Source organism: Limulus polyphemus, unplaced genomic scaffold, assembly GCF_000517525.1.
Source record: "Limulus polyphemus unplaced genomic scaffold, Limulus_polyphemus-2.1.2 Scaffold69, whole genome shotgun sequence".
Classification (NCBI taxonomy): Eukaryota; Metazoa; Arthropoda; class Merostomata; order Xiphosura; family Limulidae; genus Limulus; species Limulus polyphemus.
In genome coordinates, this window is record NW_013665679.1 from 160,648 (window position 1) to 174,332 (window position 13,685).

The following is a 13,685-nucleotide window of genomic DNA, read 5'->3' on the forward strand; positions in this document are numbered from 1 at the left end:
TAAAAAAAATTAGATATTTTGCATATGAAAGCATTGTAATGTTTACTGATAAAATGCCAAATTTCGTTAACATTCACTATAGTTATAGTTATATCATGAAAACTATAACAAGCACAAAATGGTTACAAGGTTGGTCCCAGGGACTGAGCCTGGGTTGAAAGAGTTAAAGTAAATACAAGAAATTATTTGCCACATACATGCACTTTATTTAAAAATTTATAGGAAACAATATTAGATTCTGAGTTTAAATGTTTGTAAATTTTGAACAGGTGGACCATGTTTAATATCATAATGTAACATTAAGAACAGCAAAGCCTTGCATTGACAGTCTAAATCCACCATTTATTTCTCTGGAAACCATCTATTCCAATTTGAGATTATTTTAAGTCCTGGCTTCTACTACTGCTGACAGTAAGTCATTTCATAAGCCAATCATCCTGTTAGAAAACCAAAACTGTCTGAACTTCAGTGTAGTCTCAAACTAGTGTCATTTCATTGTTTTGTCTTCAGAATACAGCACAAAGAAATCAGAGGCTTTTATTTTATTGTAAACTTCAATAAGATCACTCTTACCCTTCTTTACTCAAGAGAAATATGACATAAACCTATTTCCATAAGATAATAACTCTTCCATTACTGGAATTTAAATTCCTAATATTCTATTAGTTTTGCTTGTAGCAGCAGAGATTTGCCCCAGTGGTTTGAGTAACCTCTCTACTGCTATGCCCAGATCCTTTTCTTCAGTGATTTCTTATCTGTATTAAAAATGTGATTCAAAGTATGAGAACTCGTATGTTTTACCTTGCATTTACTATACTTAAAGGCCATTTTCCAATTATTTTTCTGACTTGCCAACTTATCCAAGTCATTCTGTAATACCTAAACATCCTCAATATAGCTAGAAATCTCTGAACATTAAATGTCCTCAGCAAACTTTACTAATTTGCTAATTATGTCCACCCATCATATCATATTAATATAAATAAAACAAAGGCTCAGACACTAAGCCCTGAGATCACTAGTAACAAGGGATCAATCAAACTGGACTTAACATCTTAATTATGAAACAGATATTTCTGAAGTTTAATTAGTTGTTCTCAGCAAAACTTGTTTTACCAGATTCTGTTCTTTACTAAACATGACAGTTGGTTTAATACAATTTAATATTTTTATGTTAATTTAGCAAAGAGCAACAAGATCGGGAGTTGTAATGACAGAAGAATGTGAGATTTGTTTACGAGAGTTACCTGTAATGGTGAGATCATAAACTGTTTTCCTGTCATAATAATTAAGTAGTATTCTTGCATTAAAGTGAATAAGACACAATATTTATCTGGTATTAGAAAGAGGTAATTTTGTATTTGTCTTAATATTTAGTTGAGTAAAATGGTGTTGGGTATGAGCAAAAAGTATATGTATAAAAAGTAACTACATGTAGAAAAGGGTTGTGATAATGAAAAAGCATTATGCTACATACTTGTATGTTCTTTGTGGTGATAGACTACAGCTAAACAAACTACATATGTGGGATTTCTTGGTTTGTTATATATGTAATATAACACTATTCATTATGAAGCTATATTAAACTTAGATTTCTGTTAACAGATCACTTTGACATCTGACATAATACAGATAATTACATCTTTTGTCATTTTAATACATTTCCTTAATATTGAGTAAAAAGATGAAATTAATTTGGAATAGTAAGAGGAGAAAGCAGAAAATATGAGATATAAATTATAAAATATATTCATAGAGAAAAAGTATATTCATTATTCAACTTAATGCAATACAGTCTGACTTATCATGTAAAACACTTGCAGAAAATGATGTAGTTTTGAAGAAATATAGTGGACTATTTCTAAGGTGCACTGCAGCAGAGGTGGAATGTGTTTTATTTATTTATATTCATCACATTATGTGTGATAGAGATTCAGATTTATGCTAAAAAGTCTGAGAGCATAAGGTTTGAATTGAGTGTATTTACACACTGTTTAAAACTCATCTATATTTTCCTGACAAAATGATAGCCATGTAGATCAAGTAAAGCTATTTTTTTTTTTTGTTAAGAGTGTTAATATAGCAAAATAGTTGGACAAGCTGCTGCATTTTATGGTTGTGCTTGTGGCTTCTGTACCAGCCAACTGAACTGCAAGATGTGATGGATTTTAATGAAGTTTACTTTTGCTCTTTTGTCTGAAAATGTAATATTGGTGTAGTTTTAATTTTTTCCATGTATTTATTGATTGATGATAACCCACTGAATCAAGAAGAGAATTGTTTAATCAACTACTACCAACTAGACTGATTAGTAGGAATTGCCTTACAGGTCTTTTATTTCTACATGTGCATGCATTTAATCAAGCATTAATTATATTACAGTTGTCATTTACTACTTAGATCCTATATCTAACACATGGTCAAAGTCTCCAACATTCACCACTCATCTGTCTTTAGTTTGTTTTTCTGCTTCCCTTTCTCACTTTGCCCATTTAATATTATTTTGTTTCCTGTTGTATTATCTGCCCTCTGTAGCCCACTTGGCTTTTGAATTTGTTGCACATTTCACATGCAAACATTTGTGCCCTTTCATTTCCATTTATTGGCCATACTTTGTTGTGGTTCTGTTGTTTGAGGTGGGGCCTAAATGTCACTTGACAAGTATGTGCAAGATCTCCTGCAATGTAAATTGAAGGTGTTCAGTCAAAATGCTGTCAGGTTGTATACCTTATCAATTCATACTTCTACAACTAAAGTGGTTTGCTTCTTCAAAATATTAGTTAACTGTTAACATTTAAGAATTTGATCTTATGTCAGACCACATTCCTTTAAATTGCCAAATGTAATGTATGTTTAGATTTCAGGAAGCAAAGATAACTAAAGTTTGCTGGAGTTAGCTATCAGGAAATAATAATAAAATATTTTATTTTATTTTGACATATGCAAAGTCAGTAATATCTTTGATCATTTTTTAGTGTAGTTAAGCTTGTTTTCTCTGTAATTTCTCCTTGTGCCAATTCCTATTCATGGTGAGAGGATCACACTGAAAGTTTTGCTAAGGCTACATACCTTTTTTGGGATGCAAACATTCACTTATTTGTTTGATGGTAGACCAGTTACTAGTAGTTATGTGGTGACTGGTCACTGCAAAACACTACTTTATTATTGATTTCTTTTGGATGGGAAGCCCTAGATTGGCAGAATCAATTGGCTGCATAGTTGTAACTAGAGTCAATTGAGTGCCAAAATTGGGCATCTTCAATATTTGTCATAGACAATAGTTCTTATACCAATGTTTAGATATAATGCCCGTGGAACCCTGGCATTTCTGCTTTGTCCTCAGTGTTTGAACTTTTGACAGTTCAGCAACCCTTGTATGATTTCCTGGTGGTTGAGGTCAGTGAACACCAAATATTTCTTGTGGATTTTCAAGTATCAAGAAAAATATAACCAGTAAACAACTATGTATAGAAGACTGTAGGCACATAATAGCCATTTTTTATCATTCCTCTACTTCAATATTTGATTTTGCATTCATTATCAGAAACGCATCTTTCTAAGGCACATCCATTTTTCCATCTGACAGAGCTTAGAGGGTCTTGCTGGCTCACCAAAGTTGGTAAAGGAATTAAGATCTGGGGACTTATTGGTTGAAACCTCACAATCACAGGACAGTGAATTCTTCTTGAAGCTAAAGGCATTGGAATCAGCTATAAGGTAACCTTCCACAGCACTTTAAATTCTTCAGAGTGAGTTACTGTCAAGAGGTATCTTCTTAATATCACCTACTTAGAGATTCTTCCTATCAGGTAATTCACTTTTGTAAATGGAATATTTGAGGTGACAAGGGTTCTTATTTTAATATTTACATCTTCAAACCCACATGCCAATGTAAGTTATTTGAACTGCAAAACAACTTATTGTTTTTTTTTAACCTTTGCTCATTGTAGTGGCAAAATTCATGAATGGCTACAATTGTCAGATTCACACTTTGTCAGCTGCTATGGTTCTCACTCCTCATACCTTAGATCATGCACTAAATAGATTAAGAAAGAGGTACAGAGCTTAAAGAACCTTGCTTAGCATCTCACATCCCAAGGCAAGGAATATGGTGTATTATTTTCCAAGAGGGAGTTATGTTGCTGCACACTGTTCCACTGTTATAGTGGGTATGCAGACAATGTCTCCATTCCACCTCCAGAGTCTTTATTCAACCATTTAAAAATTCTCTTATCCTTCATGGACAAATAGGTGGATAATTCAACATATACCCATATCTCTGTTTCTGCCAATGATATTTAGGACCATTCTCATTGTCCATAATATACAGGACAATTATTCTGTCCCACCCTTGCCAGAATCCCATCCATTTGATGGAGTCCTGCCCATTCAATCCAGAATAGAGTCCATGGAGATTGATAGATCCCTTATTTATAATATTAAAGTAAAAGGTAGTAAAAAATCAAAACAAAAGAGCTCTCCATCTAGAACTTCTCAACAATTTAGATGAAAATGGTAATTTCGATACCCTGGAAGTGTCGAGGCTTATGTACTGATTTATATGACATCAAGGTATTGATTTATTCTTACTCTCCTGTATGTATCTTATCACAGGATACTTTGCTGAGAACACCTGATATTGCCACCTTTCAGCAGTTTTCTTTATTCATAAAGGACAGGTTATGTGATTGATGGGCTCATTGAGTAGTAGCATTGCTGGTTGACCAGCATGTACCCTCCATGACTGTAAAACTTACTAAACCTCTGGAAGCCATTGTTGTCAATGTTTCCATTGGACATACCATCATTCTATGTTCTCTACCTATTACCGGGAAAGATAATTGATTATAATCATCCTGTGAGATTTAAATGGACACAATTTGCTCTGGGATAATGGAAAGATTGATGGGAGGTGTTGATCTGTGAAGTGTTTGCTGTCAGTTGGCAACCTTTCTTTCTTCAATACTGGAGAATATATAATTTCATGTCCATAATAAGACTTTTACTGCCATTGATTCATCCATTTATTCACTTCTCACCTTTTTCTTTTTCATGAGAGGTGGTTAATAATTTGTGTCAGTGATCGTTTGCCATCATTCTGTGAGAGATTACCCATAGTGGATGCCATCTAACTCGTGTGCCACAGTGGAAGCTGGAGAGTACCAAATAGCCCTAATTCACTACTCTTTTTTAACTTTTTAACCTTCCATCTGTTAATAACTGTATGTAGGCAGTTACTGATTGTATTATCCTGGCAGCTGTTCTTACCATATCTAACACTTCTACTCATTTTCCATGGTGTCTTAAAACATTTGACTACCAAAAGGCACCATGGACCCAGAAACAAGTCTATGATTTGTTTTGCAGTTACCTTACTTTTACCAACAGCACAGCCTTTCAAATGGTTAGTGCTCCTGCTTGGCAAACCAATGCTCAAAGCCAGAAGGAATCCTGGATTAACTTCATTTTTTAGCATCTTTTTCCACCACTAGCTCCTCAATCATTTGGAACAAAATTCAAAAGATAAATGTCAAATATGCATCCCATTTTTAAGTCTTGCAACCTAGTTGGCAAAAAGTGGAATTTCTACAGGATATTGCCAAAATTCTCAAAGAATGCTTCTTCTGCCATTGTAGCCACTGTTTTACTGATAATCAGTTTGGCAATTGGAATTGGGTCGATTATTGAATAATTGGACGACAATCAGAATTGGTAAATTTGTAAATGTTGCGATAATGGAAAACTTATTGCAAAGAAATTAAAAATAACACCACCCAGACCACTTTATTCACAACAACAATCTTCTGATTCATAAGTACGCTTACAATCAGTATGCTGTACTTTTTTTTTTAGCACAAAACATTATTCACCATATAATAAAATATCATCAGTTAAAACAGTTTCTGTCTCATTTATTTACATAAGGTGATACACTGAATGAAAGGAAGGTTCAGAACAATGCTCCACATGTTGTGAAGCACACTCATTTCTTTACGGACCATACCTTAGCAAATGGTCACTAACAGCTCCCTATGCACAGAGCTAATACACACTGTATGCTTGCCAGAGATCTATGCGGACTTTTCCCACATAGTTCTTGGAATGATACGCCTTGTGATTGCTGATTGGTGGGATTGCTTCTGCATGATGGTATGCCATGTAGTTCCCTATTAGTACCACACTGTGTATTAGCTCATTGTTTGGGGAGATTGCTGAAGAGCACATGAAAACAGAACAATTGGAAATTTGGAATGTCCCATTACTTTCCAATAAGGGGGTTTTGTCAGTTGTTTGAATTGCGGATATCACTGTTGGAGATGCCACTATAAGTTGAACGTGGTAAACAGGTATATGCAAATATTTACAAAATAACTAACCAATTGGACAGCTATGGAACTTTCCATTTCATCATTTGACATTCCCGTTACTTATGAATATGCATACTTCCAAGAAGTTACCTTAAAATTAGTTGTGGCTCAAAAAACATGACGGCTGATTGGTTGGATTGCTTCTGAATAAGAAAAACTAGATATTTTGGGTTTTTCAAGTAGGAAGTAAATGGTGAAAAACAAGAATCACAGAGGTGGGCAGTTGTTTTAACTGACTCTCCGTTGCACCTATAGCTAACAGAGGAGTGTATACGTCTTTATCGACAGTAAAAGCTAATATTTCTTGATCCTGGACAAATGTCAAATGTGACACAGTGTAAGTGCTGAGGTTTGAAACACATTTGATGAAAGCATGTGTGTTGAGCAGGGTGGTGATAAATTTTATATAATTCAACTAGCAAGATGAGAGTCTTTTTTTTTATCATAATGCATTTAAAGTTGTCATTTCTTTCTCTCTCTTTTTTATTTTAAAGTTGGAAATTGATCATTATCTATGCAATATATATATACAATTAGGAGCATTTTTTAATCAGGCCAATTTAAGAAAAAATCTTTTGGCAACTGATTTGAAGAATCTTCTCTTTACAAACGAAAACTTTCATATGCTGTCACTTTACAGTTGGAATACTTGGTTTGGTTTAGAAAGTGGTTTAGTTCAAATTGTGTTGAGTGACAGCAAAGGTAGATCACATGATGTGCATTATGAGATGCTGTTTCATCATTCCTGCATATCTTGATCACATTCCAATTCTCTTTAACTGGATTAGGCAGTAGATGTTTCCAGACTTATGGCATCAAGCTGTTGTCACTGCCTAACACTCTTGCCACCGGCTGGTTAGGTGTATGTCATGACTTTTTAAAGAATAACATTCAAAATTAAATTAAACTACTCTATTATCATTTCAAGTTCTTAATTTTATAAGGAAATATTGAAAAAATCTCAATCTACCCTCATATGAAAATTCCGACATTTGTTCCCTTGGTTTCCCTCTTCTCTAATTTATTTACCACCCCTCTGAGAGGTTTGTTAGCAACCTTTCATCTCTCAACTGGTTTCTTACTGTCCATCAGTTCCATACAGAGGGTTTAATTTCTCTCCAACGGTTCTTTTCATCCAGACTGTAGATGACCAAGGTTGATGTTTCGGATGCCTTTTTACACATTCTGATTACCTTGTCCTCCAAACGTTTTCTGCACTTCTTCCAGTTCTGTGCTCTTCTTTTTGATGTTCTATGTATTGAAATGAGTCATGGGGGCATTAACCACCTTGTTCACAGATTAGGGCTGAGGTTCCATTATTATCCTTGCCCCTTTTCTGTAGGACTTCTCTCACACCTGCATTTTTCTATGGGAGAATGCTCAGCCAAGCTGTCTTGTCAAGCCTTCCCAGTCTTTTCTCACACCCAACATATATTTGATGTATCTGGGTATGTTCTACAATTCCCATCTCACTCAGGCTCAGCCTTCACCACCTCACCTATGAGCAATGGAATGTCTTCTTAAGATTTGTGCTTCTCTTATACACTGCTCACAAGGTTTTTTTACTTTAAGGGACTCTTGACTTCTGTCAGATCACTCATTCCTTCATGTAGCACTCACATGAGCTTTCTGCAGTGGAAATTGTAAGTACAATGGAGCCTTTATCATGATCCATTGTTCTCAATTATGTGACTCCTCTTGTCTCTTTTTGAAGACTTGTTTTGGTGGCTTAGCCATGCCAATATCGCAGTGAGCATTTCTTTGCTGACCCCATGACAGGACCTCTGTATTTCGCAGTTGCTTCTCTGTTAGGCTAGGATGCATCTCTGAATGATGACATGATTTGGAGCATATGGGCTCCAGAGCAAGTGTTCACTCCACATCTACTTACTTGAACTTCTTGCCACTTCAGGCATGTTCCCATTTCCTCTTCCTTCTCATGGATCAGTTGGTCAAAATCTATTCTGACAATTGCATGGTCAGTTCTTATATCAGATGTCAGGGGTACCCGTTCCAGGGTGCTTTGCTTCCACACATTGCACCTGCTATTTTGGGCTAATTTTCATCAGGCTCATCTCATGGCTTATCATGTGCCGGGGCTCTGAACTTAGTGGCAGGTTGCCTCTCGGCCAGTTAGGGCCCTACCCTTGGAGTGATCCTCATTCTTTGGCCCTGGCAGTTGATGCTCTCAGTCAGGACTGGTTTTTACCTTTTTTTATATGCATATCCTCTTCTTCATCATCCTCCTTGTGTCCCCTTTTTAATATGCTGCACTCCTTATAAGGTTCTGTTGTTGGTGCCTCTTGGGCCAGCACAACCCTGGTTTCATCTACTTTTTTATTTGGCACCCTGGCCTTCCTCTTCCTCATTCCTGCTCTCTCTTGCTTCAAGTACACATCTCTCTTTCATCCAGGATTTTGTTGTCCCTTTCTCTTCACTATTGGAATTTGTCTAGTCCATTGCCCATAGGGCTGGACTCTCCAATCATGTAGCCTTTTTCTTATTCCATTCCTGTTTTCCTTCAACTTAGTCCATCTATTAATAGAAGTGGTGGGATTTCTGATGTTGGTCCATCAGCCACTCACTTCCTCTGGGCCATCTTTTAACCTTTTTCACATCATTTTTTGACTATGGATTGTTGGTTTCCACTATTGCTGGTTATCAGGTAGTTTTATCAACTACATCTTGCCTCTCCCATTCCTGTCAGGTTTTTCTGTTTCTGTCTGCTACATTTTGTTTTGATCCTTCCTTCACTGAAGACATTTCTTTCTTTCTTATGCCATTTGTGCTTCCTGCACTCTCTTTCAGTGTACTTATTTGTTCCTCTACCCAGACTAGGTTTTTTTCCCTAAGACTTTGGCAACTCAGAAGGGTGATTGATCTTTCACATTTCATTGCATCAGATTAGTCGGCTGTCTCACTTACCTGCACTTACTTTTGCAGACCCTTGTATGAAATCCTTCAAGCTGGCATCTGGACAAATCCATACATGTTCAACTTCCATTATCTTCATCATCTGGCTGTTTTGTCTCCTGCTGGAGTTTGACTCCCTCAGGTTGCTGCTCTTCAATAAAACTCCACCCCATCTTTGAGAAGGAAAAGTACATTTTCGTTTTCATTACCATCGTCTCACCATCTTCCCTCTTATAGGATACTGCCAGATTGCCGGTGTTGCCTTCCAGTGTATGCTTATTTCCAAAATCTTCATTGGGTCAGGTGTTATGGAAAGCAATCAACCCATCCACCCTACCTCTGCTAGATCGGGTATTCTGCAAGACCACTAGAGATATTTTGTGTTATTAAAATTACTCAACTGTCCAATCACAGAAAAAGAAAGCACCAGGGAAGTGATTGCCCACTTCTTTGGCTCACTCTTGCTGGATTTTAGATACAGGTTTCATAGACACACATTGCATTCTCCAGTAAAAGACCTTTACAGCAGCCATCTGATGGGATCCGGACACTTTTCTGTATCTCCCCAAAGTGAATAATGAACACTGTAATAATATGTTATAAATAAATTGTGTGGAAGTTAGGATTTTTCTGTTATTTATCATAGCATCCACCTAAAAAATTTTTTTATTTCATAACCCAGACATAGAATGGGTACCTCAGCTTGTGTGAAATAAAACGAGTAATGGCTTTTTTGCTTTTAATGCGTCATTAATTGCCAGATCTTCAATTTAAGTATCTTCATGGTAACCTTTTGACATCTTTTTGCTTTTAACTTTATTGTATTATTTCCAGTCTTTGTATTCATCATATGTGAAAAGCAATAGATTACAGTGGAATCATTATTGGTAAGAATATTATGTCGTAACTTGTGCCTTGATGGGAGCTGTCAAACTTCATAGTCCCTGAAACTCATACAATGTGCTAGTGCAATTTAAATGATGTATTTTTAATCATATAAACTGAAAATTTATAATCATTAAATATTAGGTACTTTTGTTAAAAAATAATACATAAAAACAAGAAATTTAGCACGTGGGTCTGAGTAGAGGGAATTTTATACTCAAATTCCACTATGTTAGTTGTCCACAAAATAATTAACGCATCTTTTAGATACGTAATTTCCTTTTGTAATTAAGAAATTAAAACTTAGATATTTTTACTGTTTGAATTATAAATTATGTTTTAATGCCAAATTTATTTTTGTACATTGATAATAAAATTGTTCAATTAAATTATGAATGTAAGTCTTTAAAAGGTCATAACATATGTACTTTGACCTTGTTGTACACATAGGGTCAATTTATTGCTCTCTTATGAAATAAAAGTAGTTGACTGGTCCAGATAGCCTCAGTGCTTTCTGCCATAAAACCCAAATCAACCACCCAACCAACTTTGTAATTTTCATTTTATACAAATGTAAGTTATAATGATAGTTATCAATCTATAGTAATAAAAGGGCATGTCTGCATGTGTGTGTGAGAGAGAGAGACTGCCATAACTCCAAAAGGAAAGAACCTAGAAACCTGAAGTTTTGACCACATACTAAGTGGACCCTGAGGGTGTGTACCTGGGTATAATTACTTATCCACGTATGTATCCATGCACATCTTTTTGCGAGGTAAGCAAGCAAAAAAACCACATAGAAAAGAATATGTGACTGCCATAGCTCCAAGTGCAAAGAACCTAGAAACCTGAAATTTTCCACCCATACTAAGTGGACCCTGAGGCTATGCACCTGGATATTATAACTTATCCATGTGCAAGCACATCTTAATGTGAGGCAAGCTAGCAAAAACCACATAGGAAATAATATGTGACCACCATAGCTCCTAGAAACATGAAATTTGGAAATAGAAATCACAAAAAATTTGCAAATAGAAATCACAGTTGTATGCATGCATGCATGCGTAAGTGTCTGTGTATGTATGTCTGCCCCAGCTCCAAAAGGAAAGAACTTAGAAACCTGAAATTTTGCACCAATACTAAGTGGATCCTTAGGGTTTGCACCTGGGGATTATTACTTATCCATGTATGTGCTCGCATGCGTGTATGCACCTTTTTATGCAAAAAAAACACATAGAAAAGAAATGTGACCACCATAGCTCCAAGAGGAAAGAACCTAGAAACCTTAAATTTTGCACCCATACTAAGTGAACCATGAGGGTCTGCACCTGAGTATTATTACTTTCATGTGCATGCACATCTTTTTAATGAAGCAAGAAAACCACATAGAAAAGAAGTGGGTCCTTATATTACAAATTATAGATATAAATCACAGACAGATGAACAGACACACACGTGCGTGCGTGCATGCATGCATTTTGGTAATAATGTGTTCCCACAATGGATTTATATCATGTTTATTAGCAATAAAAGTATAACCTAATATTTTTGTTAAGAGCCTATGTGTTAAAAGTATACAGAGAAATGTATAAACTACAGAATTTAAAAAAAATTTTTTTGTTTTCTAATTTATAGTTGCCGTTTATTGAAGAGGTTTGTTTTTATATTATTTGTTTTTATTATTTAAGTTTAAAATCAGGGGACAAGTCAGAGAGAATATTACCTTTATAAATAGGCCACATCCCCTAAAGGAGCAACAAAAGTATATAGGTTATACTTTTATGCTAAAATGGGTTCAGAATACATACACTGACATAGTCATCTAGAATAAATCAATTTAGTAACCTGAGTAAACCCCGGTACTTTCGCTAGTAGTAAATAAAACTTCTTTTTCCAAACAAAAGACTGCATACATTCCCCACTTCATCAATGGATCATTTACTTATATATGTCACTGAACTGTATCTACCCAAGTACACATATGGATTTCCTTCATAAATGGTCACTTTTTATCATTTCCCTTTACTTTTGCTAGCCACACTACTGGATGCTCGATTTGGCCAATGGACTTTAGAGAGAAGATACAGAATCTAATACATATAAAAGCCAGATTATCTTTTGGTGATGCTTCAATTAACTATGTCACTTAGCAAAAAAACTATGACCTGATATTATTGTCTTAAGAATGTATATAATACTTCAAAAGTTCACAAGGAAATCCACTTTTTGAGGTCATAAGAGCACTTACTGCCACTAGAGTGTAACCAGTTTATATCATAAGTTGTTTGCCATTACTGGTATTGATAATATTAAGACCTGTATTTTGAACAAGTAATTCAACTGTATATTTATTTGTAGATGATGACAGGATTAGCATGTAGTCATCGATTTTGTTCTGAATGTTGGACACAGTATCTCACAACAAAAATCATAGAAGAAGGAATGGGACAGGTAATAGGCTAATTAAATATACATATATATATATATTTATTTATTTTATGAATTCTGAGTAATTCAAATTTAGAAAATAGTTGTCTGACTAAATAGTATGCAGTGTGATAAATCTTTGCCATCTAGAGTGATGGTAGCTAAAAAAAAGAATAAAATGGTGCTGATTGTTGGTCTCTATATTTATTCAGAATTGGTTAGTCACAAAATACTCATTAGTGTTGTGTCTTATATGGCTGATGAGTGTCTAGGAACAATTAGATTTTGGCTGCAGTTCTTTCTTTTTTGATTAATATGTGTATTATGTTATCATTTATGTAAATCTCCCTGTGATTGAAGAAGTATATAAGCTTTTAAATTAGTAAACTGTTTTTTTTTGCCAAGAAAAACAAAAACTGAACAGAACAAATTTTGTGTATTGGATATGCTTCTCCTGTGTTTATCTTTTTATTCTGTTATCAGATCCTTGTGTTAAACTATTGACCTGTATTCGTAATGAATAAAAAATAGTGGTTATGTAAAAAGAATTCTTCAGTTTTGTTTTCCTTTTTTAATATACACAAGTTCTGCAGATTTTGTGTTTTTCTCTTACTAGTTTACTGTAAAAGAGGATAGTTAGTACACACTGGTCTGTAAGCTTCAGTGATCATCCATATAAAGACAAAACTGTCTCATGACAGTTTATTATATAATTAGGAAAAATAATAAAAAGTACTTTTTGACTATGGAATGCAATATTAATCAAAATATATTGTTCAAAATTTCATGTACTGTAGAATAATGTTTCAGTTGGGCTGTCTTAACTGTATTGCCACTGCCATCTTTTACTGCACATGTCACGATGTATTAGTGACTTACATTCAAAACATAAATTACACCAACAGTTATATCAATTAGTATAGGATAAATTTATTGTTAATAATCCATATTTTAATAGTGTATAAGTTTTAAATTTTTGATTTTATAAGGCAATATTAAACAAAATCCTGAATTTCTCCCTAGTGTGAGAAATGTGACCTATTTCCTCTAAGCATCCCCTTTCTCTATTTTATTCACACCGCTCCAATAAGT

At 34.8% G+C, this 13,685-nt stretch overlaps 1 protein-coding gene across 2 annotated transcripts in view; it reads left to right on the forward strand.

Annotated features, from left to right (window-relative positions):
• Nucleotides 1–13,685, forward strand: part of LOC106465641 (E3 ubiquitin-protein ligase arih1-like) — a 72,754-nt gene that overhangs the window by 11,348 nt on the left and 47,721 nt on the right. For both annotated transcript variants that reach the window (XM_013925879.2, XM_022393923.1), the window contains exons 4-5: nt 1,184–1,255; nt 12,525–12,617. In XM_013925879.2, the coding sequence (XP_013781333.1) occupies nt 1,184–1,255; nt 12,525–12,617 (165 nt within the window). The remainder of the gene's footprint in view (nt 1–1,183; nt 1,256–12,524; nt 12,618–13,685) is intronic.